Source organism: Octopus bimaculoides, chromosome 9 (assembly GCF_046866305.1).
Source record: "Octopus bimaculoides isolate indiv1 chromosome 9, ASM4686630v1, whole genome shotgun sequence".
NCBI lineage: Eukaryota > Metazoa > Mollusca > Cephalopoda > Octopoda > Octopodidae > Octopus > Octopus bimaculoides.
Window position 1 is genome coordinate 87111801 of NC_142936.1, and position 27059 is coordinate 87138859.

A 27059-nucleotide genomic window follows, 5' to 3' on the forward strand; every position below is an offset into this window, starting at 1 on the left:
TTGAACGGTTAGATAAAAAAGGATATGTTTTCTTTTGCCTAGCATAACGTTGGGGGACGGGGCAAATTAAGTGTTTTTACAGCATTTTTGACTCTGAGACAAAATATATTTCTTACAAATATTCATTTCCTTACTAAAACTATATCAGCTAAGGAAATGACCTTCCCTAAATGCATTAAAAGCATTATAATATAATCTGATCGCTATTTCAGAAAATTATTGCCGTTCTCTTTGAGCATATAAAAGACAAATTTGGTTGGGGCAAAATGAGTAAGGCAAGATAAGATAGATTTGCCACCTCAATTTTCCAGAAAACAGACTCATACACATCAACATCTATCCCTTGACATAAGAAAGATCAGAAATGCCAATAATAATTTTAAATGTTTTGGTCAAATGAAAGAGGATCAGGGAAAAATGGCCTGTGATATGAAATTAAGAAAACTCTACTGAACAGAAAAAAAAACTCAACATGAAATGTTATTTATAGCTTCATCACGATCTGCTGGAGTGTCCTCTTTGTGATATATTTACTTGCCATGCAGTTAAAGAGAAGAAATTATTGAAATTTGGCAGTGGTGCTATTAAGTTAGACATGGTCTGGACCAATCTTTGGTCGAAACAAATCTAAGTTTTTATCTAAACTTATTTTACCCCATTTTAGACATCATTTTTTGAAACATGAAAATTATCAAATTAGAGATTAGTGTGGGAAAAAAATTGATTTGAAATTCAACAGAGAAAAGAATATTGGTTGATAAACAACAAAAATTATCTTGATGTTATATTAGCAACCTCAATTACAATCAGGTCAAAATTGAGGGAAAATTTCTTGAAAAAAAAATAGACCTGCTACTTGACTACGTTTCGCGCTTTCTCAACTTCAACAACTACACTGACCAGTTTTTACTCCTGAAGATGATGGAACAGTACAAAATAATGATGTAATGTAATAATTTCGAACAGGTAGGGAGAAAATAACGAGAAAACAGAAGTTACTCATTTTGCCCCGGTTACTAATTTTTCCTCCCCGCCTCACCATTTAACTTTTTAAACACCAAAAGTTTTCACTATTGTCGAAGGATTTGAATTCCAGACGTTTGTATTCGTCATACTGGATAAAAAGTTGCTTTCACTTTAACTGGAAGATTTATCTGCAACCTTATCACTTTTTGTTTCACTTAGGTGGACTCTATTCTACACGTATACCTCTACAGATAACTTGAGTGGTAATACTACAAACGGTCGCGGTTTGGTATTCTATTGGCAAAATCAGTAGAGCGATGGAAAAAATAACTTTGCTGGATTTAATAACGTCTATTTACGTCCAGAGTTCAAATCCAGTAAGGGGGAATAAAATAAACCTTGGTCATGTACTAAGTTTTTAAGGGAGAGGATTATACTCTCAGCACCTTTGTATCTATGGAACTTATTAAAAATCCTGTGTGACTATTTTCGGGGACATTCAATGGCTAATTGTTGTTATTTTAAAATAAATTATATAAATGTTCGTACAGTTGAACTTAATGAGTTAAATTAATTTATAAATAAATAAATAAAACAAATTTTATTTATTTAATTAAACAAAGTTTTCTTGCGATTGGCGTCGTTAAGTAAAATTTCTGTCACATCAACATCAACAGTTAGCAATTTCATCCAATCAGGAAGTAGCTTTCAATTCAGTCCGGAGCACTTTGGCGGTAAAAATGGATGGATTGTTTGAAATGCCCAGAATTTGAATCTGATCTGCGGCATTTCCTCTTATGGAAGCAAGCTTTCTTCACCCGATCTCCTATGGTACTTCTGGAATTCGGTACTTTGGTTCGTGATTTTTGATTTCTCCTTCATTTTCTATTAAGTTATTCTGTTCATTTAACGATTAATTCCAGTTAACACTTTGAAAATCTCAGGCGTTTGCGGTCGTCTGTTTAATGTTATTGTCTGTTTTAGATTTTGGATTTTTGCCAGTTAATATTTATAATAGAAAATATATAATTTCACTGACATAGCTGTTATAATTCTATGCTTGTAAATTATAGATGTTTATTCAAAACATTTGTACGGATCCTACCCAGTAAAAATAACCATCCACCAAGAAACGTTAAATGACCCTTAACTAATTTACTCTTCCAAACAAACTTGTGGTCTCTTACAAAAACCTTAAACGAATACAATAAACCATCCAACAGGCGCCTGAACGAAATGCACGCATGTGAAACACTCAATATCGAGGGAGTGGATCCATCATTAGATAAGAGTAATTACACTCTAATATATGTATTGAGTATTTTTCTACCGTTTACATGTGTGTATAGCCACAATCCATATATATATGTATATATATATATTTATAGATAACTGGTTTTCTGATTTCAATTATTCGACCCAGTCATACTGGAATCACCGCAACTTGAGGTGATTTTAGTATGTCATATCGGCCCCAGTACTTCTTTCAGTCTGGTATTTATCGTTCTCTGTCGAATAGCTGAGCTGTCTTTTTACATAAATAAGCTGTAGTACACTCGCTCGAGTACTAAAAAGACATTGGACAACCTGAGATTGTAGTAGGAGACCCTTGCCTATAGTCAAAGCTGGGACCATGCAATTGCAAACAACCACCAACAATGCCTGCGCCTGTATTATATTTCAAGTCACGACATTTTAAAATAAGCTATGTGGGGTTATACGAAAGTTACCGACATATAATATTTCTTCTTGGGAGCCTCTACTTGGTCGCTCATTCTACTAGAAATTACAGCCAAATCTCTTTTAAATCGTTCCCGAGTGTTTTGAAAATGTAAGGATACTGAATAATGTCCTGGTTATACAAGATAGATGGTCACGGTTGGAATGCTTTTTTAATTATAGGTCTGCTTGACCAAGGTTGATCTAGGGTTAAACGAATAATAACCAATTATAGTACTATTATTTGTATTTACGAGCTTATGAGGGTTACTAAGTGGTTACTTAACTTACTAGACATAGTGACCAAATAACACTATCATAAAAATGAATGCATTAGATATATGTAGTCTTAGCTACAATATGTGTGAATAGAAAATATAATGGTTACCAGAAACATCTATTATAGGTTTGCTGGATCTGGCTTAACCTGGTACTAAGCAATCATATTTTTATTAAACCACACTCTTAAAAATAGATATTGTATACTTCATTGGATAATGCAATATTAAATACATGATGCCTGAAAGTTAACAGACTTGGTCGTGGTTGGAATGTTTTTGATTATAGATTTTCTCAATCAGGACTGAGCTGGGACTAAACTTTATGTTCCTGATATTAATATGTAATAGCGTGACCGTCCCAGCAGGTTGCTGTGTTATTAAAAACTTGGATTTTCAACTCTATGGTTTAAGGTTCAATTGCAACTGTCTAACACTTTGGGCAAGTATCTTCTACTAGGGTCTTATTCAGTAGCTGGAAATTATGGAAACCAATTGTTGTGTTAGATTTAATCCATTATCTTGTTTAGTACCACTACCATATGGCCTTTGAATACCTTTATCAGGGTCCTCTCTGTTTCATTTCTTTGGGTCACGTCTGATGTGAGGATAACTTCCTCCTACCTTTTAGAGAGGCTTTGATTAACTCATTAAAAAAAGACCTTTTCCCTCCTCTTTCGTTTTCTTGCAATCTTCATAAAAACACTTATTAGGAATGGCATGAAAACCATAATGATATACAGTATTTATGTATGTGGAGGCACATGGCTTAGTGGTTAGGGTGTTGTACTCATGATTGTAAGATGGTGGTTTCAATTCCTGGATTGGGCGATGTGTTGTGTTCTTGAACAAAACATTTCATTTCACAGTCCACTCAACTGGCAACAATAAGTAATCCTGCAAACAGACCAGCATCCTGTCCAGGGAAGAATATATACGCAAGAGGACACAGGAAACTGATCCTAGGCCCCTTACAGAGTAATGTAGACTAACCATATTTATGTATACAAAACTGATGGTCCATTTTTAAGATGATAGTGTTATTTGGTCACTATGTCTAGTAAGTTAAGTAACCCTCATAGACATGTAAATACAAATAATAGTACTATAATTGGTTATTGTTCATTTAACCTTAGACCAGCCCCGATCAAGTAGACCTATAATTAAAGAGGCATTCCAACCGTGACCATCTATCTTGTATAACCAGGACATTATTCAGTGTCCTTACAATTTCAAAACACTAGGGAACGAATTAAAAGAGATTTGGCTGTAATTTCTAGTAGAATGAGCGACCAAGTATATGTGTGTATAGCCATGCCGGCTCACAAGAAGAAATATTATGTCTGTAACTTTCGTTACCCAGTCCTTATGCATGCACATGTGTATATCTTATGTCTTTATTGCCCACAAGGGGCTAAACATAGAGGGGACAAACAAGGACAGACAAAGGGATTAAATCGATTACATCGACCCTGAACGGATGAAAGGCAAAGTCGACCTCGGCGGAATTTGAACTCAGAACGTAACAGCAGGCGAAATACTGCTAAGCATTTCACTCGGCGTGCTAACGTTTCTGCCAGCACGCCGCACATGTGTATATCATGAATCTTACACTGGTTCACTTTCCTGACTTTTGTACATAATTCTATGTACTATACATGCGCCTTTGATAAGTTGTAGTGCACTTGAGCACTATACACAATAATTTCATTATTATTATTATTATTATTATTATTATATTATTTAAAACATTTTCAAGTTTTTTTCACTATTTGAGAATATTTATAATATCTTAACCTTTTTTTTAAAATTCATTGTAGCTCACTGTTGAAATCACCAAGTTGGTGTGGACCACTTCCGAAAAACAAGACACAGCAAACAATAATGAAAAGGAACAAAATTGTGAAGGACAATCGCTCTCATTCATGTGTCCCAAGTGGAACCAAACCATTAGGTGAGCTGTTATATTCTATCAAGATATCTAGTGGAAGCATGTAGCTTAATGGTTAGGGTATTTGGCTCATGTTCATAAGGTCATGAGTTTGATTCCTGGTGGCACATTGTGTCCTTGAGCAAGACACTTTATTTCACATTGCTCCAGTTCACTCAGCTGGCAATTCAAAGGACTAGCCTTGTCGCATTCTGTGCCACACTGATCTCTCCTAGAACTATGTTAAGGGTATGCATGTTATTTTCACAAGCAGGCTGTTGTGTTGATCAGATCAACTGGGACACTTGCCATTGTAACCAACAGAGTGCCAGTAATCGAGATTCCTTTTTCAGCCACAGTCATATTTCTAAGAAAGTAATTTTCAAAGTTTGTACACTGCTTTTTTTGGCTGTAGTAAATTGGTAAGACTGAGAGGCAACTGGATTTAAAATTTTACATACAGCTTGCTCTGCCTGACACATGAGCCACTCCATACAACATAGCCTGTCTGATAGCCATGTTGTACCTTGTATAACATATCCTCATACTGCACTCTATCAGAAGTTAGTGAGAGGGCCTTTACAAGATTACTTAACCTGCTAGAAATAGCAGTCACATTTTCATAGTCGTAATCTGGTTTTGGAAAAGAAAGAAAATATTGAATAATGTAGTCCTAGATACTCCTAAGTAAACTGATTAGTCATAGTTAAAATACATTTGATTAGGATTGACCTGGGGTAAACAACAATGTACTCTGTCTTAGAGCCATGCTGCATTCTCTACAATTGACCTTGTCTGGTAGCCATGTTACACCCCTACAACATGTCATTTCTGATAGCCATGTTGCACCTTGTACAGCAAACCCTGTACGGTTGCTATACAGTACACCATACAGTGATTCTCCTCCTTTTATTTAAATTTGCATATGTTAAGTGGTTGTGAACCATCTTCCTGTTTCAGAGCAACATCTTCAGTAACAGCAGCATTACTGAACTAGAATTTATTGAACAAGACACTGTCCTGGCTTAGATATTTTCTTTGGGGTTCAAATCATACGAAAGGCAGCTTAACTTTTCATTCTTTAAATGTTAATAAAAAGAAACTACTCTGATGAAAAGCACCATCCAAACGTGGTCGATGCCAGAGACACGTAAAAAGCACCATCTGGACGTGGTTGATGTAAGTGCCTACTGACTGGCTCCCATGCCAGTGGCACGTAAAAAGTACCATCCAAATGTATTCGATGCCAGTGCCTGCCTACTGGCTCCCATGCCAGCGACACATAAAAAGCACCCACTACACTCTCGGAGTGGTTGGCATTAGGAAGGGCATCCAGCTGTAGAAACCTTGCCAGATCAGATTGGAGCCTGATGCAGCCTACTGGCTTGCCAGTCCTCAGTCAAACTGTCCAACCCGTGCCAGCATGGAAAGCGGACGTTAAACGAAGACGATGATGATGGCTGTTGTTAAGCTTAGACAATAGCTACCTTTGTTGGGGTTTTAAGGTCACCTCCAAATCTGCATAGGCAAGGAAGAGGATTGCAGTATTTTCTCTATTGTTTCTTACATAAACATGCAGGAGAGAGTGGGGATGGGAATTTGTAAAGTTCATGCATTTCCCATGATGCCACACAGTGGGACTGAACCCAGAACCAAGAGGTTGGGAGGCAAGCTTCTTACCACACAGCCACGCCTTGTTTTTTTGTTTTTAAATTTATTGAATTAAAAAAAAACTCATATCTTTTGTACCTTGAACTTATTATTTAAATAATGTTTCTATATTGCTCAAAACAAAAGTGTTAATTTAAAATGAAACACAAATAGTTTTTTATTGTGACATTGAATTGTGTGTTTATGGTTGCTTTTTATCTCCATTGTTTATGAATGGAGAGATTATGTAGTGGGACATTGAGGTTAACAATCAGTTCACACTGAAGGCTGCGATCAGATGATTCAGAGCAAAGATTCTCATTCAGTTACAAGTTGTTCAATAGATTGATAGAACTCTTATTCGACATTATGTGACCTCTAATTTATTTAATTCTCAAAATTGAACCTTGAATTATCTGTAGATGTCAATGCTGGACATTTTGTCAGGATATTTTCTTTATAATTGTTCTCTGCAGTACACTCTTTTCTTTCACTTGAATTCATTTAATAATAAGGTTTCCATGCTGGTGCCACATAAAATACACCCAGAATACTCTGTAAAGTGGTTGGCATTAGGAAGGGCATCCAGCTGTAGAAACCTTGCCAAAACAGACAATTGAAGCCTGGTACAGCTCTCCAGCTCGCCAGCTCCTATCAAACTGTCCAACCCATGCCAGCATGGAAAACAGATATCAAATGATGATGATGATGTTTCCATTTAAAATAACAGGCCTGGGCATGGCTGCATGCTTCCTAACCATGTGGTTTCAGGTTCAGTCCCACTGCACAGCACTTTGGGCAATCCTAACAAACTGCTCAGCGTTGCCATCTATAGATAATTCAAGGTTCAATTTTAAGAAGAATTAAGTAAGTTAGAGCCCTGGGCCAACCAAACCCTTTTGTGGGGATTTGGTATATCTTATTTTAGCAACTATACTTTAAGAACACTTTTCTCTTCTGCTAATTCTGTTACCTAGATGTCCTAAGTAACAAACTATTAACCACCTCTAAGGGTCCTCTTGAACATTAGAGAAAATCTGTTTCCTGTGTATTCTTATTGTATATTGTTTCTGTGCATCTGCCACACGAAAAAGTCTACTTTTGCTGTTAACCTTCCTGTGATCCCACTGCACCTCTTATATGTCCACAGTTTGCACTGGGTACATCATATGGAATTCTGCCATTTGTGTCCATTTAGACGTTTCTAACTTTATTTCGATTTCAGCTTCAGGTGAAAGTTGTCTAAATAGCAGAAGAAAGCTTGACTTCAAAAACAAACTTCCACTTGATGGTAAAAGGATTTATCTTGACTTAAGAGGATTAAAACAGAGGAATGTTGAAGAAAGTTTAAGCAAATTTGGAGCAGTAAGTATATCTAACTTGACATTGAATTTCACTCAATCTACATCTTTATGTGAACTGAAATATACTCAGTGTGTGTGTGTACATGTTGGAATTCAGTATGTGTGGGTTGCAGTTATATTAGTGTATGCCTGTTAGAATTCATTCAGTCTTTTCTTGAATGTATATTGAAATTTGCTTTGTGTGTATCTGTGGAATGTCTACATGTGTTGTAGACTTACCAGTTCATTTGTCTACAGTACAAATTAAAAGGCCTTCATTATCATCCTATTTAAGTTCTCTCCCCAAACCATTCTTGGATGGCTCTCTTGTAGTCCCATGTCATCTGAAAGAAGAATACCTTGGTTTTTTTTTCGACATAGATTGGATACATTTTATCATTACACTGGTATTAGAGAGGTTGTCTGCAGCAGCCAGACTAAAGTATTCCTCTCTACCTATTTGCCAGTATGGTAAAAATAGTTTTACCTCCAATTTGTGTGCTTATATACAATATTCTATATGTGCTACATGTGTTGAATTGTTTCAAACAGTGTATGCATGTAAGAATTATCAATTTTAAGGGATACTTCACAGTTACTTTTAGGTATTCTTATATAAAGAACATATTCATTTCAGTTCTACATTTAAGAGATGAGGAATTATTTACATTTGATGGATATTTGTCCCCATCTTGTTTGTTGTTAACATAACATTTTGGCTGATATACCATCCAGCCTTCATCTGGTGTCTTGGGGAAATTTCAAACCTGGGTTCTCATTCCTATGGTATTTTTTGATGTTATTATTATTTAAGTCACTGCCTGGTATCGAACTTGGAATCTTGGGGTTAGTAGCCTGTGCTCTTAACCACTACGTCATATGCGTTTGAAAGACAAGCTAGTTTTAAAAAAAAGATTTATTTTTTTAAAATTGCCCACTGGTATATGGTGTAGTGGTTAAGAGCGTAGCCTACTAACCCCAAGATTCCGAGTTCGATTCCAGGCAGCCACCTGAATAATAATAATAACATCGAAAAATACCTTAGGAATGAGAACCCAGGTTCGAAATTTCCCCAAGGCACCTGATGAAGGCTGGAGGGTATATTAGCCGAAACGTGTTGACAACAAATAAGATGAGGACAAATATCCGTCAAATGTAAATAATGTTAACATATTCATTTGTTTTTGCTTTTGGTGGTGGTGGTGGGGGGGGGGCAGTTTTTCCATGTTAGCCTGGGTTAAACAAACATATATTATTTGAGGCATTATTTTTGCAGCTGGATGCCCTTCTTGCTGTTTTTTTTTTCAAGTAAGGGAGCACTAAATCCTGGACAATTTGTTGACAGAGAAATGTCAACGTCACTCTGCACTTAGAGTTTTTGGAGAAGTACAGAGTGTAAATATCCACAAAGACATGTGCATGCATGCACACACACACACATTGAATTTAGTACATCCAGTTTGATATTTTATCACTCTCTAATCTGTTGGTCAATAATATAGTGGGACACAGAACCATTTTTTAGATTTGTGTAAATAGCACACACACACATGACTTCGCCTTTTATTTCCATTTTCTAAATTCCCTTCAAAATATGCTGTCCATTTGAGTTTATAGTGCAACACACTTAACCAGGATACTCAAAACCATGTGGTTGTACTGGGAACCTGTTAACCATACAGCCTGCTCATTCCTATACACCTGTATATCCGTATATGTGTGCGTGTGTAGTTACATTTACTTTTATAATGATTCTATACTTATAGCATTTATGTGTATAAATGTCTTAGTGGGTTGGCTACCATACAGCCAGCCGATAGGTTAATTCGTGGAGATGTGTATATATTAATTTTTTTTCTCTTTTTCTTTTCAGATCATTGAGAAATTCCTCAGCAAAGAGATCCATTACTTTGTTACTGATCAGTCAAAAGTAAAAGAGAAAAATGATGATCCAAATGCCTCAGGAAGTCCAAGTGTCTATATGTCAAGCCCATTCAACAGTGGCCAAACTCCATCCCCTTCAACTTTTGACAAAAAGGCTCTCTCGGTATGTCTGTTTGTCTTGCATCCACATCTCTCGCAAAGAGATGACTTTGTAACCTCCTGTCTTCTGTTATTATTTTCTCTCTTTCTGTTATCATTTCCTCACCTGTGCAAACATTTAGATGGTGGCAGTTGTCTGTTTTGACATGGTTTCTACAGTTGGATGCCCTTCCTAGTGACTGGTAGTAGGCAGAGAGGAAAGTCCCTGCAAACAGGAGACCTGATCTGATTGCTTCAAGAGCCAGGTGATGGGTTAAATCTACCTCCCATAGAGGCAGGCCATGGGTGGATTGGAATTCAGGGCCATGACAAATACTTGCAAGACATCCAACTGATGGTCTAACAATTTCAACAATCCATCAACCTTGGCTATTATTTCACTTTTGACCTTGGAAGGAATTGATCTTAGAATGCAAGAAGCTGGAATAAATACAGCAAGGCATTTTATCCCACATTCTGTCAATTTGTCTGTAGAATAACTGTGTCCCCCTCCCTTCCATCTCATTAATGGTAAATGTGAAAATGTCAATATTTCCTTAATTGTTCAACACAACTTATGTCATTCTTTGTTTTACCAGGTTACTCGTGGAAAAGCCATGCTACAATGTGTTAAAATAGATTCTGTTGTAAGTTCATCACTATTCTATTGTCTTTCTCTTTTCCCATTCTGAAATAATGCAATTGGTGTCTTTATGGGTCATAGAAACACCACTGACCTCGTATCTGTAATGATTATAGAAACTCTAGTGACCTAACACGAAGCTGGACTTGTTAGAGATTAGAATATGTTGTGTAACTGCAATACATCATTCTGGCTGCCAACACTTTTTTCTGCAAAATAGGGGTAGTTTATCCTGTTCAGGCTATATTATTAGCATTATTCTGCGATTGAGAATTTAAAATCACTTCTTTAACTTTCTAAGACATCTCAACGCTTCTAAAAGCAAACTTCGTTTGTTTGTTTACGTTTATCATAATTTGAATTTAACATTATTAATAATGTTTCAGAGATGTAATATCATGTAAATTACTTCACATCAATGATAAGCTTCGTTAAAGACAGTGGTAAAATGTAGTTACTTTAAGGCTTAATGTACAAATGCAAAATTATGTTCAATTTTGGGTGTTTGGATATATGATAATAATAGGAAGAGAGGTTGCCAGAGATATGAAAATGACAGGAGTGCAGCAACATAAACTCTTGATGGCAACCCGCCTGAGACTAATTTCTGGTTCTATGATACAAACTTTCTGTTTTCAAGTAATCTAAATTACAAACTTCCATCAAAATTTCTTATTTATATTCCAACACTGGCTTAAAAATGACTTATTTTACTAAATCATTTACTTTCAAAATTACCTGAAACGAAGGCAGTGTGTTTCAACAGAAATGTGATAGCAAAAGGTTTAATACCATTCATTCAATTATGAGTTGCTCCTGGAACCAGACTGGTAACAAATAAATCACATACATGTAATGAATCCACTGAACTTTGTTATTCTCATGACTTTATTGGTTTGTGCATGTATTAACGATGTTGAGGTATTCTGATAAAGTGAAAAAGATTGGCGGTAGTTAGTGAATTAAAGTGGTCCCATTTAAATTAATGCCTGTTTAAATGTTGGTTTGATTTTTCTACAGCATCACCTTTACATAATTTTAGAATGTTTCTACGCCATATTGTCTGTCGATTCTTTATTGCATATAAATTCTTCACCAATGCCCATGACTGTTCAGTAATGACGAAAAGGATATGATCACAAATACAAGCAGTAGAGATGGGGTTCCTGCAAAGGTTCTCTGAAGTAATGTTTCAGGGTGCTTACCCTGAAGAACAGGGAGCCTCTCCATGTTGAGTCACTACTTTCTTTTCATCGAAAGGTCCCAGCTTTGGTTCTACAGACATTTTATTCGAATGTTACAAGAAAGTATCACAAGAAGAATTCTTCAAACCAAGCTAACTGGCAGAAGACCTAGAGGTAGACCAAGATGGTTCAATAATATCCATAGTCTCGCTTGATCCAGCTGGAAAGTGGATGGTTGCTTCTGATTGCACCCTATGGACACAGCGAGTGAAGATGGATGGATGGAAAAAATTCTTTATGCCTACCCCATTAAAATGTGTGTGTGTGTGGTACCCGGTGGTAAGAGTATAATTTCTCTTCAGTTTGGTCTCATTTTTCTTATTATATTTCCTTTTTCTTTTTTAGCCTGAGAATATTGTTGACAAAGCAAGAAAACTTGGAGTCAAGATTGTGCCCTATACAAGTAAAGAAAATATTTATCATCATCATCATCATTATTGCTTACATTATAGACGTAGGCATGGCTGTGTGGTTAAGGAGTTTTCTTTCCAACCATATAGTTTTGTTTGCATGGTACCTAGGGCAAGTGTCTTTGCAATAGCACTGAACAAACCACAACCAGTACCCAGATTAGAACACTTCAAATTTTTCTTGTTCTTGTATTTATTCATGAAAAGCGATACATTGTGTCCTTGAGCAAGACACTTTATTTCGCGTTGCTCCAGTCCACTCAGCTGGCAAAACTGAGTAGTACCTGTATGTCAAAGGGCCAGCCTTGTCAAGCTTAATCTCCCTGAGAACTATGTTAAGAGTACACGTATCTGTGGAGTGTTCAGCCACTTGTACGTTAATTTCACAAGCAAGCTGTACCATTGATTGTATCAGCTGGGGACCCCATCGTCATAACCGACAAAGTGCTCCTCCTTTATATTAGTATGATGGTGTCTACCAATGTAATTCTGCTCACAGTAAATTGGTGAACTCAAAGCTATGACAGAAGACACTTGCCCAAAGTGCTTAGTAGTGGGATTGAACTGCTTATATACACACAGACACACATAAAAATGCACACATATACATGCAGCACACAATAGATTTCTCTCAGTACCTGTCTACCAAATCCACTCAAGACTTCAGTTATTCAGGGACTTAGAGTAGAAGACACTTGCCAAAGATGTCTCACAAAAAACTTAACCTGAAGCCTCGATGTGTGTTTGTGTATGTTTATAGATATGAATAGTAACGTGTTTGCATGTGTGTGTATGTGTATATAAACATGCATACATGTGCACATATTTCGGATCTATTTTAAAATGGGGGCCACATTTTTCATTAATGTTTTACGTAGTGTTTTTGGTACGGAAAGACTTTCAAACTTCGTATACTTATCTATTTTGTGTTATAGAACAGAAAAATATTTTTGTATTCAAATTTATTTCATGTAAAAAATTGTCTTATTTCGATAATTTCAACCAATCACTGACAAGTATTCAGTTGTTTACATTTACTCCTTTGGCTGATTAAGCGATGTAAAGCGTATTTAATCTCCATACCTTCGTTTTATTTGCTTTAACCCTAACCCTAAGGTTAGGGTTAGGGTTAATTGTTTCAGAATCGTTTGTTTATGTAGTCGGCACTTAATGTATATCGGCTGAATGGACGTCAGTGATTGGTTGAAATTACAGAAATACGACAACTTCAACATGGAATAACTTATGGATTTCTTTTTTTTTTAAGAAGACTAAGAGAAAAAGATGTTTTATATGACACATTCTACCAGTGTTCCAAGTTTCAAAGGGTTTCGTTAATGAAAAATGTGGCCCCCGTTTTAAAAAAGATTCCATATTTCTTTTCCTGTAGTACTTTAAAGTAATCTCTGTAATTTTTTTTCCGTAGGTTTAATGAAATGGATCAACAAAGAGAAGACTCTGTTAGAGAATGCCAAAGCAGCTTGTGCATCAAGCTTAAAAGCCAAAATTGTGGTAAATGTTAAACCCCAGTTCCTTGTGCTTTGTACATGTGCGTGTGAGAAAGTGAGAGTTGGTAACTCCTTGCCTTGATGTCACATGATAGTTGTAGATGAGTGTTACTATCAGACTTGCAGTGGCCTTCATTTGCAATCTTCTGTAAAACAATGTCTGGTCATGGGGAGATATTATCTTACTTGGAAACAGGTGAGGGTTGGTGAGAAGAAGGATATCTGGCAATAGAGAAGGGGACATTAAAACGAAGGTCAGAGAAAAAAAGGGACAATGCTTATGATCATTTTTAAGCCCCCACCTTTCCTAGATTGTGAAAGTTATTCAGTTTGTATGTTGTTTTTTGTTGCTTCTTGAGCCATGCCTGGCTCATAAGGGTTGGTTTCATTGGCATATAGGATCCCCACCTGGATGGGACGCCAATCCGTCACAGGTGAGCTGCTAGATGCAAGAGGAAAGAATGAGAGAAAGTTGTGGTGAAAGAGTTAGCAGAAGTTCTCCATTACCTTCTGCCGGAGCTGCATGGGGCTTAGGCTTAGGGTTTTGCTCATAAACACACACACACACACACATCGCCCAGTCTGAGATTTGAACCTGTGATCCCTCAACCATGAGTCTGCTGCTCTAACCACCAGGCCATGTGCCACCACTATTCAATTATTACCTTTAAGTTGTTGTCTGCAAGAACACTGACAAGAAGAAAATTCCAGTACATTTCAATTCTGAGAAAGAAGGATAGGTGAGGTAAGACAACAATAAAGGTGACAAGAGGAAGACATTTGTGTATGTGTTTTCTGTATTTGGTTACTAATGCAGTATGTTGATGTTCTAAGCAGTCTCCAGTTTTACTGCAGCTAATGTTCCTGAGTTATAAATTTGAATATAGATCAAACAGACAAAAAGTAATTGATGTTTTTCAAACTAGCAACGAGCTATATGGGGTTTTCTTTCCTGTATTAAAACAATTCAGCCATGAAATCTGTATTTATATTTTGTTAGGCAAGCTGGAACAGTCATACAGTAGTATGAATTGAACTTACATCCTTGTGGTCAGTTGTCAATATCTTAGATGGTGATTTTGCTTGTAATTATGTTACAGTACACAAATCTCAAAGTTCCACAAATATTTTCCATCTCTACAATTTTTTTCCTTTTTTTTTTTTTTTTTTTTTTTTTTTGTGTGGGAATTAGAGATAAGTTGGTTCCCTTCTACTTGTTCCGGTCATAGGACTATTGCCATGCTGGGACACCACTTGGAAGGGTTTAGCCGAACAATTTGACCCCAGAACTTATTTAAATCTATCACTCTCTTTTGCTCAGCTGCTAAGTTCTGGGGATGTAAACAAACCAACACTGACTGTCAATCAGTGGGGAATTAGAAACACAAAGACACATACTCTCTCTCTCTCTCACACACACACACACATTAAGTTTATGTCTCTTGATCAGGGCTCAAAATATAGCAGCACTAGAAAGTTCTGAACTGACGATTATGTGGTCAGTAGTCCAGCTCTTTAACACCTCTGCCTATATATCTGCCTCATATTGTATATCCATTTGTTCAGTTTTGTAATTGTTGATTTTTTTTTCTTTCCAGGATAATCAGAAAAGAAGGAAAATAGGAAAATGTAAGTTGACATATTGATTATTGTTAATGTTGTTGACAAAAATATCTCTTGTCCCTATACATTCGGTGTCCAAGTCCTGCAACAAAAGATGAATTTATTTAGTAACTGCTGTGTCATCATCATCATCGTTTAATGTCCACTTTCCATGCTAGCATGGGTTGGACGATTTGACTGAGGACTGGTGAACCAGATGGCTGCACCAGGCTCCAATCTGATCTGGCAGAGTTTCTACAGCTGGATGCCCTTCCTAACGCCAACCACTCCGAGAGTGTAGTGGGTGCTTTTACATGCCACCGGCACGAGGGCCAGTCAGGCGGTACTGGCAACGGCCATGCTCAAAATGGTGTTTTTCACGTGCCACCTGCACAGGAGCCAGTCCAGCTGCACTGGCAATGACCTCGCTCGAATGTGTTTTCCCATGCCACCAGCACAAGTGCCAGTAAGGTGACACTCGTAACGATCTGCTCTGGCAATGACTATTGTACTGAGGCTGATTCAGTTACTTCCAAAGGATTTAGTACCACCTGACTGGCTCCCAAAGAAAGTACCATTCGAGCATGGTCATTGCCAGTACCGCCTGACTGGTCCTCATGCCAGTGGCATATAAAAAGCACCTACTACACTCTCGGAGTGGTTGGCATTAGGAAGGGCATCCAGCTGTAGAAACCTTGCCAGACCAGATTGGAGCCTGGTGCAGCCTTCTGGCTCACCAGTCCTCAGTCAAACTGTCCAACCCATGCCAGCATGGAAAGCAGACGTTAAACGATGGTGATGATGGTAATTGTTAGATCACTTTTCATTATGCATGCTTTGGTTTCAGGCTGATTTGGGCTTAAATACCAAATTAAATAGAATTCTCATTTTCTTCACAGTGAAATACTTAAAGAAGCCCTATATAAAGTTTGAAGCAATCAACAAACATTATCGTCCAGTCGTGATGGAGTTTACTAGCTGGCCCCACATTAACTTGTCCTCAGCACCAAGCAGCTGTCCCTTTGATGAGTGGCTGAATTGTGTCAGTGCCACTAAACCTCAGCCAGCGAATAAAGATAATGCCAATGTTCCTGTTGCCTGGTCAGCAGAGTCTGGAGCACCACAGAATGCAGCCAATCTAACTCGCAACAACAATAACAATAACAACAACAACACGACCAAAAAATGGTAATTGCTTTAGTCTCTCTCTGCTGTGTGTCTCTGTTGAATTTTTACTGTGAATCCAGTTAAAGTGCAGGTTCATCAATATATATATATATATATATATATACACACACATACAGTAATCCCTCGACTATCGTGGGTATTACACTCCAAAAACACCCACGATTGGTGAAAATCTGCGAAGTAGAAACAGTACCATACTGTATATTTTTTTTAATTATTTTTGTAATTTGTATATATTTATTTTATTATAAATGCAAAACAAAACCACAGAGGAATCCACGTAAGCTTAGATAACAAACCACAGTAGGTGGACTGCAATATAGCAAGGGGTTACTCTACATGTATATTAATGCATGTTGTGTATGTTGCTTTATTCGTATATCTATGTAGACATGATTTTGTGTGTGTGTCTTATTTATATATATATTAGTGCAAGCAATTGTAAACACACACACACACTCTCTCTCTCCTCTCCCCCTCTCTCTCTCCCTCCCTCTCCAGAAAAAAAAAAAGCTCTTTGTGTTTTCAAGCCCAGTTGCACTTGCTGTGCAGTATCCGTATGTAAAACCAAACTACACTGATGCAAAGTGCTGTAATATATTTTTTAACAAATTGACCGCACACATCAGTTTATATTCCTGGTATTGTAAACACTGTAGGAACAGTAAAGCTTTTGCTTACAGTTAACTTGCACATTTGTCAAGATGACAGAAATGCAAACTCAATACTAAGCATGCGTGTGCATGCACACACACAGCCATAGCTTATGTTCTATGTTCATATCTGTCTACGATCAACTTTGCCTTTCATCCATCCAGTCACATACTGTAGTTAATTGTTTCCTCCCTTTAGATGTATCTGTTAAGAATCACTTATTATTATTATTATAAATATTTTCCTTTCTTTCCTTGTAGCACACTCAGTCAACAGGTTGCATCACAGAAGGTCCCTGGGCGGCGTCTAGTGAACTGGGAGAGAAGGAAGCTTGCAGAGAAGAAACTTCGTCAGGGTTTCTGTGAATGTTGTGATGTTCGTTTTGATGATGTTAAAAAGGTAATTTTTGTTCAATGTATGTACATACATATTTGTTGTAGTGAAAATGGTACTCCCCTTTCCATGTGACAAAGTGGTATGTTTGTCTTTGTACTTCAGTCCAGTGGTTCCCAACTGTTTTTTACCTGTGGATACCCTTTAATTCTGATTTTTACTCCAGGGCACGGAGGAACCTCATAGCCATTCTATATTTTAAAATATCCCCTTATATTTTTATAATTAAATGTTATAAGGAATTGTATAAAATAAATTGTCAAAGTATTGTGTCTGTTGTAGAAATATAAACAATTCATAGCACAGAAACTTTAACAATGAAATTTTGTATGGACCCTGATTGATAACCACTGTTTTAGTCCTTAAAAATTCTAAAATATACGATTGTGGCCTAAAGTTTGGCACATAGGTTTGAAAATTAGAATTTTTATATTAAATGCCCAAAGTTATATTTAATTTGCAGCATATTATTACTTGGCCAAAAGTTTGGAACATAATTCTGAAAATTAGAATTTTTATATTAAATGCCCAAATATATAGGTGCAGGAGTGGCTGTATGGTAAGTAGCTTGCTTACCAACCACATGGTTCTGGGTTCAGTCCCACTGCGTGGCACCTTGAGCGAGTGTCTTCTATTATAGTCTCGAGCCGACCAAAGCCTTGTGAGTGGATTTGGTAGACGGAAACTGAAAGAAGCCCATCGTGTATATGTATATTTATGTTTGTGTGTCTGAGTTTGTCCCCCAACATCGCTTGACAACCGATGCTGGTGTGTTTACGTCCCCGTAATTTAGCGGTTTGGCAAAAGAGACCGATAGAATAAGTACTAGGCTTAAAAAGAATAAGTCCTGGGGTCGATTTGTTCGACTAAAGGCGGTGCTCCAGCATGGCCACAGTCAAATGACTGAAACAAGTAAAAGAGTATATATGTTTTACATATTTGAATCAAACTGTGCATGAGCATATTTTTAATTTTTTAAAAGAAATGTTCCAAACTTTTGGCCACAACTGCTTAATGAATTATCCATTGTAATTCTTTGTTTTTTTGTTTTTTTGTTTTTTTATCTCCTTCCCACCAACAGCACCTTAATTCCACTGAGCATTGTGCATTTAGAAAGAATGAAGCTAATTACAAGCAGCTAGACAAACTGATAGATCATGGTAGAGCTATCCATCAGTTTGTTGAGAATGTTGTGTCTGAAATGGTGTCATCATCTGATGACAACAGGTCTGTATCACCATTTACTCTTCAGATATGTATGTACGCATTTATACACCTTCACAGATATGTATACATAAATGAAGATGCATAAACATACACACACACACACATACACATGAACATGGAAACTGGTACGAATCATAGCCATCAACAGGGTAGCATGGAGAAAGAGAAAGTTTATTTTGTGCCATCTTGCATTAAGTAGAAAATAAAATATAATATATATATATATATATATAATTTTATATAAAGGGCATTAACTGTGTAGTAATGCCTCGCGCTTCGAGGGACTAAATAAACCAAAAACTACCAAACAATAAGCAACATATTTCAGTAAATATGTTGCTTATTTTTTGGTAGTTTTTGACTTATTTAGTCCCTCGAAGCGTGAGGCATTACTACACAGTTAATGCCCTTTATATAAAATTATTTATATTTATGAAAAAATGACGAATTTTTTTCATTACGAAATTTTTTTCATTATGAGGTTTTTTTCACGCTGACTACTTGATAAATTCTTATAAAGAATTTATCCTATATTATATTATATTATATATATATATATATATATATTGGAAATATGCTGTGTGTGAGAAGACCCGGCAAGCCAAGTGAGACCATAAACCATGACCTTTGCCAGGGGTGTAACCAACCAACTTCTGCATACCTTTCTTTCATTGGACACTAACCTCTGCTTGCGAAATCGAAATCAAACCAAATTCGACAACTGGCACCCATGCCAGTAGAGCTCTAACAGCACCATCCAAGTGTGATCATTGCCAGAGCAGCTGTCTGCCTTCTGTGCTGGTGGCACATACAAAGCACCATTTGAGCGTGATCATTACCAGCATCGCCTTACTGGCACGTGAAAAAACATTCGGGCAAGGTTGTTGCCAGTGCCGCTAGACTGGCTCCTGTACAGGTGGCATGTTAAAAATACCATTTGAGCGTGGCTGTTGCCAGTACCACCTGACTGGCACGTAAAAGCACTCACTACACTCTTGAAGTGGTTGGCATTAGGAAGGGCAACCAGCTGTAGAAATCTCTGCCAGATCAGATTGAAGCCTGGTGCAGCAATCTGGTTCGCCAGTCCTCAGTCAAAGATGCAGTCATGGCTCTAATGCTGAGAAGTTTGCTTCTCAACCATATGGCTTTGGGTTCAGTTTCATTGTAAGCCTTGGTTGGCCAATGTCTAGCAAATGGATTTTGTAGCTGGAAACTGTGAAGTCCATTGTGTGTGAATGTTTAATATATTTGGATGGTTTAGATCAATTTATTTGTTGGTGCAAATGTTTTTGGTACAGAAAACTCATTTTACCTTCTTACTGCTATTCAGCTGTGAAATAAGAGTAGCCATGTCAGTATCTTGTTCGAGGGACATAACCCAATTACATTGGTATGATCAGAACTTACAACCATTTTGTCAGTAGATCAACACTTTAACTCAACGTTATTATGAATGTAAATAATATTTGTGACTAAACGTGATGTATCTTGTGACCATTTTTTTTTTTTAATTGTTAAATTTTGTTTTTTGTAGCGAACGAGATTATGAATTCTCTGAATCAACAGACAAAGTGATGCTACTTTCTTTGAAAAATTCTAGCTCAGATGCTCAAGAAACCAAAAGACAGTCTGAAAAACATTGTCATTCCATAACAGTGTATTCACTCTCTTCCTGTGATGTCTCCATAGAAGATGTTGCTACAAAGAACCCATTGATGAAAGAATCTGATGCTCAGTCACTGGCCTTAGAAAATCCACAAACTCCATTGAAGAAAGTTTCTCAAATTACAAAGAAGTCTTCAGAAAATTCTTGGAAAAGTCCTACTCGAAGTCCATTTAAATGTTTGTTTAATTCACCTAGTCGCTTGGATCGTCATTGCAATGATAAATCTTCACTTTGTAATAAACAGGCCAAACAGGGTGCTGTTTCATTGTCGGCTATGACTGCTAAGGCAGAACCTTTAATTTCACCTTCAAAACCCTTAGAATTTCCAAACAAAATAAAAAGACATTTATCAACCCTGCAAAACGACATCCCACCTGACAGTACTGCTCCTAGTAAGTCATTAAAAAATTCAGAACAGGAAAATTACAAACCTTATCTAAATTGTCTTCCACCACAACTAGAAAAGTTCCCAATCCCCAAATGTAATAAAGCACCAAAGAGTGAAAAACATGCTTGTTTGAGTGAACAGCAAAAGACCATAAAATCCCCTGTTGGCAATGTATGCCTTAATCTATCACCACCAGTTCTGGAGAAGTGGGATAAATTAACAACAAATCGTTCTCCAGAAAATAGCCCAGAAGCCAATCACACTGTTCAGGTTAAGCGCAGCTTTCGTTCATCCTCCCACAAGAAATCGCAATCTAAACGTCAGCGTTTAGTCAAGCTTGGAGAAAAATGGCAGGTTTTGAGCCAACAGAGTGTGAAGAAGATATTGTTTAATGATGAATCACCTGAGTCATTCATAGGTTTCCATCCTCAGGAAATCTTTAAGAGTGATTATTCTTCAGATATTTCTTTTGAAACTGTTTCTGAAGTACTTCTTACTGATCATTCTGATTTCGAATGGACTTTAGGTAACAGTGATGGCCCTTTCAGTGAGCCGTCCTCACAAACAGCTGGTGGTCACCGAACATCATTCTCTTGGGATTCAGTACAAGAAGCTTGTCCTAATCATGAAGTCTCAGTTCGCCATAGTCCAAATACAGAAAAGAAATCCTCTCCTTTGACTCAAATTCCTGAAGGTGGCAGTACTTACACCTGTTCTCCTACAGAATCTGTCACCAGGCCCAAGTCTACTTCTGTTCCAAATTCTTCACATTTGTTGAATGAAGATTCTCTTCATAAGCCTGAAACCACATCTGACCAGAAACTTTATGGTAAGTCAGTAAAATATCCTACAGATGCTAGTCTCCAACACACTTCACCAATTAGTATCCCTGTTCAGAGTTTTCCGACTCCTCTTATCCAAGACATACAGTTTCCTACACATCTAAATTTTCAGAATCTGGACTCTGTTGCATCTTCAGTTTATAATTTTAATACTGTAGAAACTCCTTTCCCTTCACAGGTACCACCTACCTCAATCAACAATCTGTCGTGTACTGACATTGGCTGTCTACCAAACTCTACTGCCATTTCAACTCTACAGTCATTTCAGATCTTCTCACCAGTATTTTCCTGTGAAGACTCTGAACTTCCAACCATGCCATCAGTGTCTAATCAGGTCCAATTGCCTCAACATGTTGCCGACTTCAAGTCTCAAGACCAAAATATCTCAGAAGACAGTCATGCAGCTGTAGACTTCCAAAACCTCATGCCTCCTACTGTAACTAGTATAAACGAACAAGCATTCACAACCGCTTCCCCTTTTCAATCTAATGAGGCTCAGCTTCCATTGAATTCTACTGCAACCTATGATCCGCTACCTGTATTAAACTTTGAAAGTTCATTTAACTTACCTGTGCAAAATTTCAATATGTTACCAAATCTTGTAACTGCTGTTGAAGTAAACACTTCATTTTCACCATTATCAACAATACTTACTGCCCCTCTGACAGCTGAAACCAATTTCTCACCAAGTATTTCTACAGAATTACCTCTCCAATCTCAGTGCGACTCTGCACAGGATGTTGGCGCTGATATTGAGCAAATATCTGACACTTCTGCTGCAGTACCAGATTGTTTATCTGATAATGAGGCACATACACAAAATGTCAGTAATGTAGATCATCAACATCCGCCAGTGCAAGTGACGGAGCTAGCTGCTTCATCTTCATCATCTTCAAGCTTCTTTGACTCTTCTGCTAGCTCAGAGCTAAATCCATCACTAACTTCAGAACAACGAGAGGTTTCACCGGTTATCGGTTTTGTCTCGTTATCTAACTTTGCAACATCACACATTGAAGATTGTGGAATGTCAGTTCGTCGTGGTTTCAGAATTCAACCATCCGTGCTATCTCATTCAACAGAATCATCATCAAAGTTGGCAAAATCTGTCACACAGAAGTCTAAGCCAAGTAAAAAACTCTGTGGTTTTGTTACTGATTGCCAGGACACTAAACAAACTATAAACAGTAGCTCGGTCCCTCTAGTAATACAGTGTGATTTACTGTCTGATTACAAAAGCTCTCAGTATAGTAGTTCATGTTCTTCAGATCCTCAGGTGTCTAATAGCACCAGCACCTCCAAAAGTGAAAGTGATACAACTGACTCCTTGGTTAAGCTAGCTGCGGACAACACAGAAGATGCTGCATCAGATGAGACTGTAGCAACTTCAGACTGGAATGCTTTAAAGAACGACAGTTATGCTGATGTCAAAGACAGCGGCTTTCTCAGCATTGAAGAAATAACGCCTAAAAAATCTCCCATGTTAACTGATTCTAAAAGCAGTGAATTTTCCAAAAAGTTTTCTGCCCTCGCCAAACCATGTTCAGTGGTACTGGAAAAAACAGATTTGCTTCTGACTGGTTTCTCACACAAGGCTCTTGACAAACAGAACATTTTTTCAGTTAAACGAGCTAACAGTACACTGAGCAAGACTCCAGAAGCAGTTTCAAAGCCAAGACTTCTAAAACGTCTATCAGACAGACACAAGACGTTTCGGTTAGACTACATACCCAGCGGTAACACGAATCGTAGGTTGACACCACGTATGTCTACCTACAAGACACGGTGTAAATGACAGCAATGTTAATGATTGGATAGACTATGGTGTGATGGGTAAAGATGGAGTGTGATTAACCTATGTGGCATTATGGGTAAACTGCAGGGCGTGTGTGGCAGTGTGGATAGGTGACGTAATTGTGTGGTGGTATGGTTAGATTGTGGGCAACTATATGAGGGTAGATAGAACTGGCAGGTAGCAGTGGAACATGTTAGTCTGATTAGATATCTGGATATGCTGATTTCCCTACTACCCATCAATAACCCTGTCTGTTGATAAGCACTTTGATGGTTTGTGGTTGGTCTGGGAGGATAGATATTGACATAACTGAGTAGATTGATTGTACTTATTAATGTAACAGTGTCTGTGTATACAGTATTGTGGTCGATCCAGTTGTATATAGACAGGTATATTGGTAGTGATTGACCTGTACATGTAGACAGACACAAATGGAGTGAAAAAGAGAAAGAGACTGTTCCTAACATGTTTATCAGGATCACCCCTCCCCATTTATTGCTGCTGGTTTTCACAAATATAATCACAAGGATATCTCCATTGTAATTGTTCTTGTTGTTTGGCAGTGTCCTGGGTGGCTGTTAATATCTCCATAATGAAATATGCTGATTAACATTTCTTCAACATTTACTTGATTCCTCATCAACTAGCTCGTGTTAGGTATTTAAATATTTCCACTAAATAACTTAATACTAATTAGCAGTATTCAATTCAATTTTTTTTTTTATTTTTTTTTTTATTGTAGTGTTGTCAAGGTTACAAATGTCAGCCCATCACTGCATTAAACGACCTCTGGGTTCCAGATGTAATTTTTTGGGGGGGTGGGGGGGGTAGTATGGAGGGCATTCTTTCTTTGAATGAGAATCTATGAATAAGCCTGCAAAATGGGTTGAAATTGGGTTGTGGTACTTGCTCCCCACTGAAGTTTCCATGGCAAATAATTAGCCAATTATAGAGGTTTTTACCACTCCTAAGGAAATATAATTCTGAAACTGAAGTAATGTGTCAATGTTAGCCTTGCATTGGAATCAAATTTGCCACCACTGTGTTAGGAAATTCAATACTGTTACTGAAATAATGGATTGATTGTTGTTAGCCTTGTACTGAAAGAATTGCTGAAGGAGGATTCGTTATTGACAAATGAAATAAAGGGTTGTTGTTAGCCCTGAGTTAAAAGAAAACATCACCAATGATGGGAAAGTCATGCACTTATTGATATTTATGTGTCAATGTAAGTCCTCTGCTGGAAGAAAACATCAACCCTGGCGGGGGAAATTCATCCTTTTGCTGAAATTACGGGTGGTTGTTAAGCCCTGTGCTGGAAGGAAACCACGAACACTGCTTAAGGAGCACATTTCACAGAAACATTAATACATAAATGTTTTGCCTTGTACTGTAAAAATAATTATCACTGAAATTGTTTCTCTCAGTGAAATAATAACGACAATATTGCATAAATGATAATTTTAATTTAAAAAGAATCTTTCAAGAAATAATAAAAGGAAATATTGTCCTACTAACATTGAGAGTACCTTTTGTTGGTGAGATGAAAAATGGGTTTTTATGTTGCATAACTTTAACAAATTGACATATCGTAATGTTTATGTAATATATTGTGTATATATGTGAAAGTGTGTGTGCAGAAATGTATTTAGACACTTAGGCATCATTTGTGTATGAAGTGAAACTAGAGTTCGTCTCATTATAAATGAGATTATGCTAATTTTTGCATGTGTGTGTGTGAAATTAAATTTTATCTTTTTTCTGTTTCCTATTTCTTTGTTTCTTTTTTTCTCCCCTCTCTCCATGTATTGATTTTTAAATCAGTTTAGAGTTTTCACCATTACTCTTGACAAAAACTGTTATTTGTATATCTGTTATTTAACGCTGATCCATAATCACTGTATGCTCAATTGGGAGCATCCTTTGAACTTTGGGCCTCATGGAGGCAGTGACAAGTGACCAAGACCTTTGGCATTATACCGTGTTTGAGCAGACTTGTCAAACCAAGTGAGATCACAGTTGTGGCTGCTAGTGACATGTAAAAGGCACCCACTACACTCTTGGAGTGAGTGGTGCTAGGAAGGACATCCAGCTGTAGAAACCATGCCGATTCAGACTGGAACCTAGGGCAGCTTACCAGTTTTCAGTCAAACCGTCCAACCCATGCCAGCATGAAAAATGGACGTTAAATGATGTTATGCTTATCGTGAATTGATCTGTAACAACACAGGTCAGCAGTTTACAACAAAAAGAAAAGAACTCCAGCAACCACCCAGAATACAATGACTATAACTTGTGTTGTTGTAAACTAGTGGTTCCCAAATTGTTTCAGGATGCTGCCCCCCCTCGTACCTGGGCCACATTCCAAGTGCCCTCCCCTCCCCCTCATTCAGCACCACAAACGCAGACCACTTTCTGAAGCAAATTCAAAACAAACTATTTATTTCACAAATAAAACTTAACCTAATTAAACCATTAGTTTGTTATTCTTACATTCATTGTCCCTTTTGGCCACCCCATTATTGCTCCAGTGGGGCAGTACCACCCACTTTGGGAACCATAAGCAGAAGTAGGGTATTACAATCACTCATCTTTGTATTTGCAAAACTACTGGAAAATGGCTGAACGGATTTTCACTACATTCATTGGGTGAGTGGCTCAAAATGATGAACATTTGGTTTGATTATCTTTTTAAAAAAAATTTGATTAAACTTAGTTTCCCAATAAGCAAGTGGTCATATGTTGTTCAATTTCTTTTTCTTATGAATCGACTTTCGTCTGTGTGTGTATAGATCATGGTGTACCTCTGTGCATAGACACGTGTGTATACGTATGTAGATATGCAACTGTGTGGACAGTGATGGATTCAAGGTTTTTGTTTATTAATGATTTGATTTCTTAATTTCACCAGAGTATAAATATCTATAATGGTAATACTTTAGAAAAAAATGGATTCAGTTCAATTAAAAAGCTTGGGTAGGCCATGCATTGTAAGCCACATTATAATTTGCAAAAAAATTTATCTGCATGCAGGTACCTTTCTTTCCCATTTTGTTTGTAAAGTTCTAATTTCCATTGGGAATACCATGGGTGCTCCATTTTCCCATTTCTCCCTCCATCCTTATCAATACGAGGCCTTTTGTCTCTAAGGAACCATTGTTATGTATGGAAATAGATTTTTTTTTTTTTTTTAAAAAGGGGTTAAGCATCAAACCAAGTTATCTTGTGGTATTTAGTTACATCCCTTCATAGTCTGCACTCAAATTTCACTGATGTCAGTTAAGTACTGGAGCTGGTTAAATTACCACTAAGTATGCTAATGATTCTGCTAGCTTGCCATCTTAATGATAATAATTGTTTCAAATTTTGGCAAATAATCAGCAATTTTAGAGGAGTGTGTAAGTTAATTAAACCAATCCCAGTGCTTAACTAGTATTTATTGACTCTGATACAATTGTACATAGACGGATGGCAGTTATATTGACCTCTGCCTTACCATATTTAGTTGCATTCTATTTCCATTCTGAGTTCAAATCTTTGTACTTTTAATCCTTCTAGAGACAGTCTGAAGTACAATTTTTCTCTGTACACCAA

At 37.2% G+C, this 27059-nt stretch overlaps 1 protein-coding gene across 2 annotated transcripts; it reads left to right on the forward strand.

Moving 5' to 3' along the window:
- Positions 1-1658: 1658 nt before the first annotated feature.
- On the forward strand, positions 1659-25937 carry LOC106869554 (uncharacterized). 2 transcript variants are annotated; one of them, XM_089357986.1, is made up of 13 exons: positions 1682-1821; positions 4784-4917; positions 7769-7908; positions 9760-9933; positions 10508-10555; positions 12141-12198; positions 13632-13717; positions 15312-15342; positions 16215-16503; positions 17418-17556; positions 18632-18777; positions 20312-21660; positions 21852-25937. In XM_089357986.1, the coding sequence occupies exons 2-13, from the start codon at positions 4848-4850 to the stop codon at positions 21887-21889; spliced, it is 2568 nt and encodes an 855-aa protein (XP_089214112.1). In that variant the 5' UTR covers positions 1682-1821; positions 4784-4847; the 3' UTR covers positions 21890-25937. The 2 variants fall into 2 exon arrangements, with proteins under 2 accessions (XP_089214111.1, XP_089214112.1); XM_089357985.1 differs by having other exon boundaries at positions 1659-1821; positions 20312-25937.
- Positions 25938-27059: the final 1122 nt, after the last annotated feature.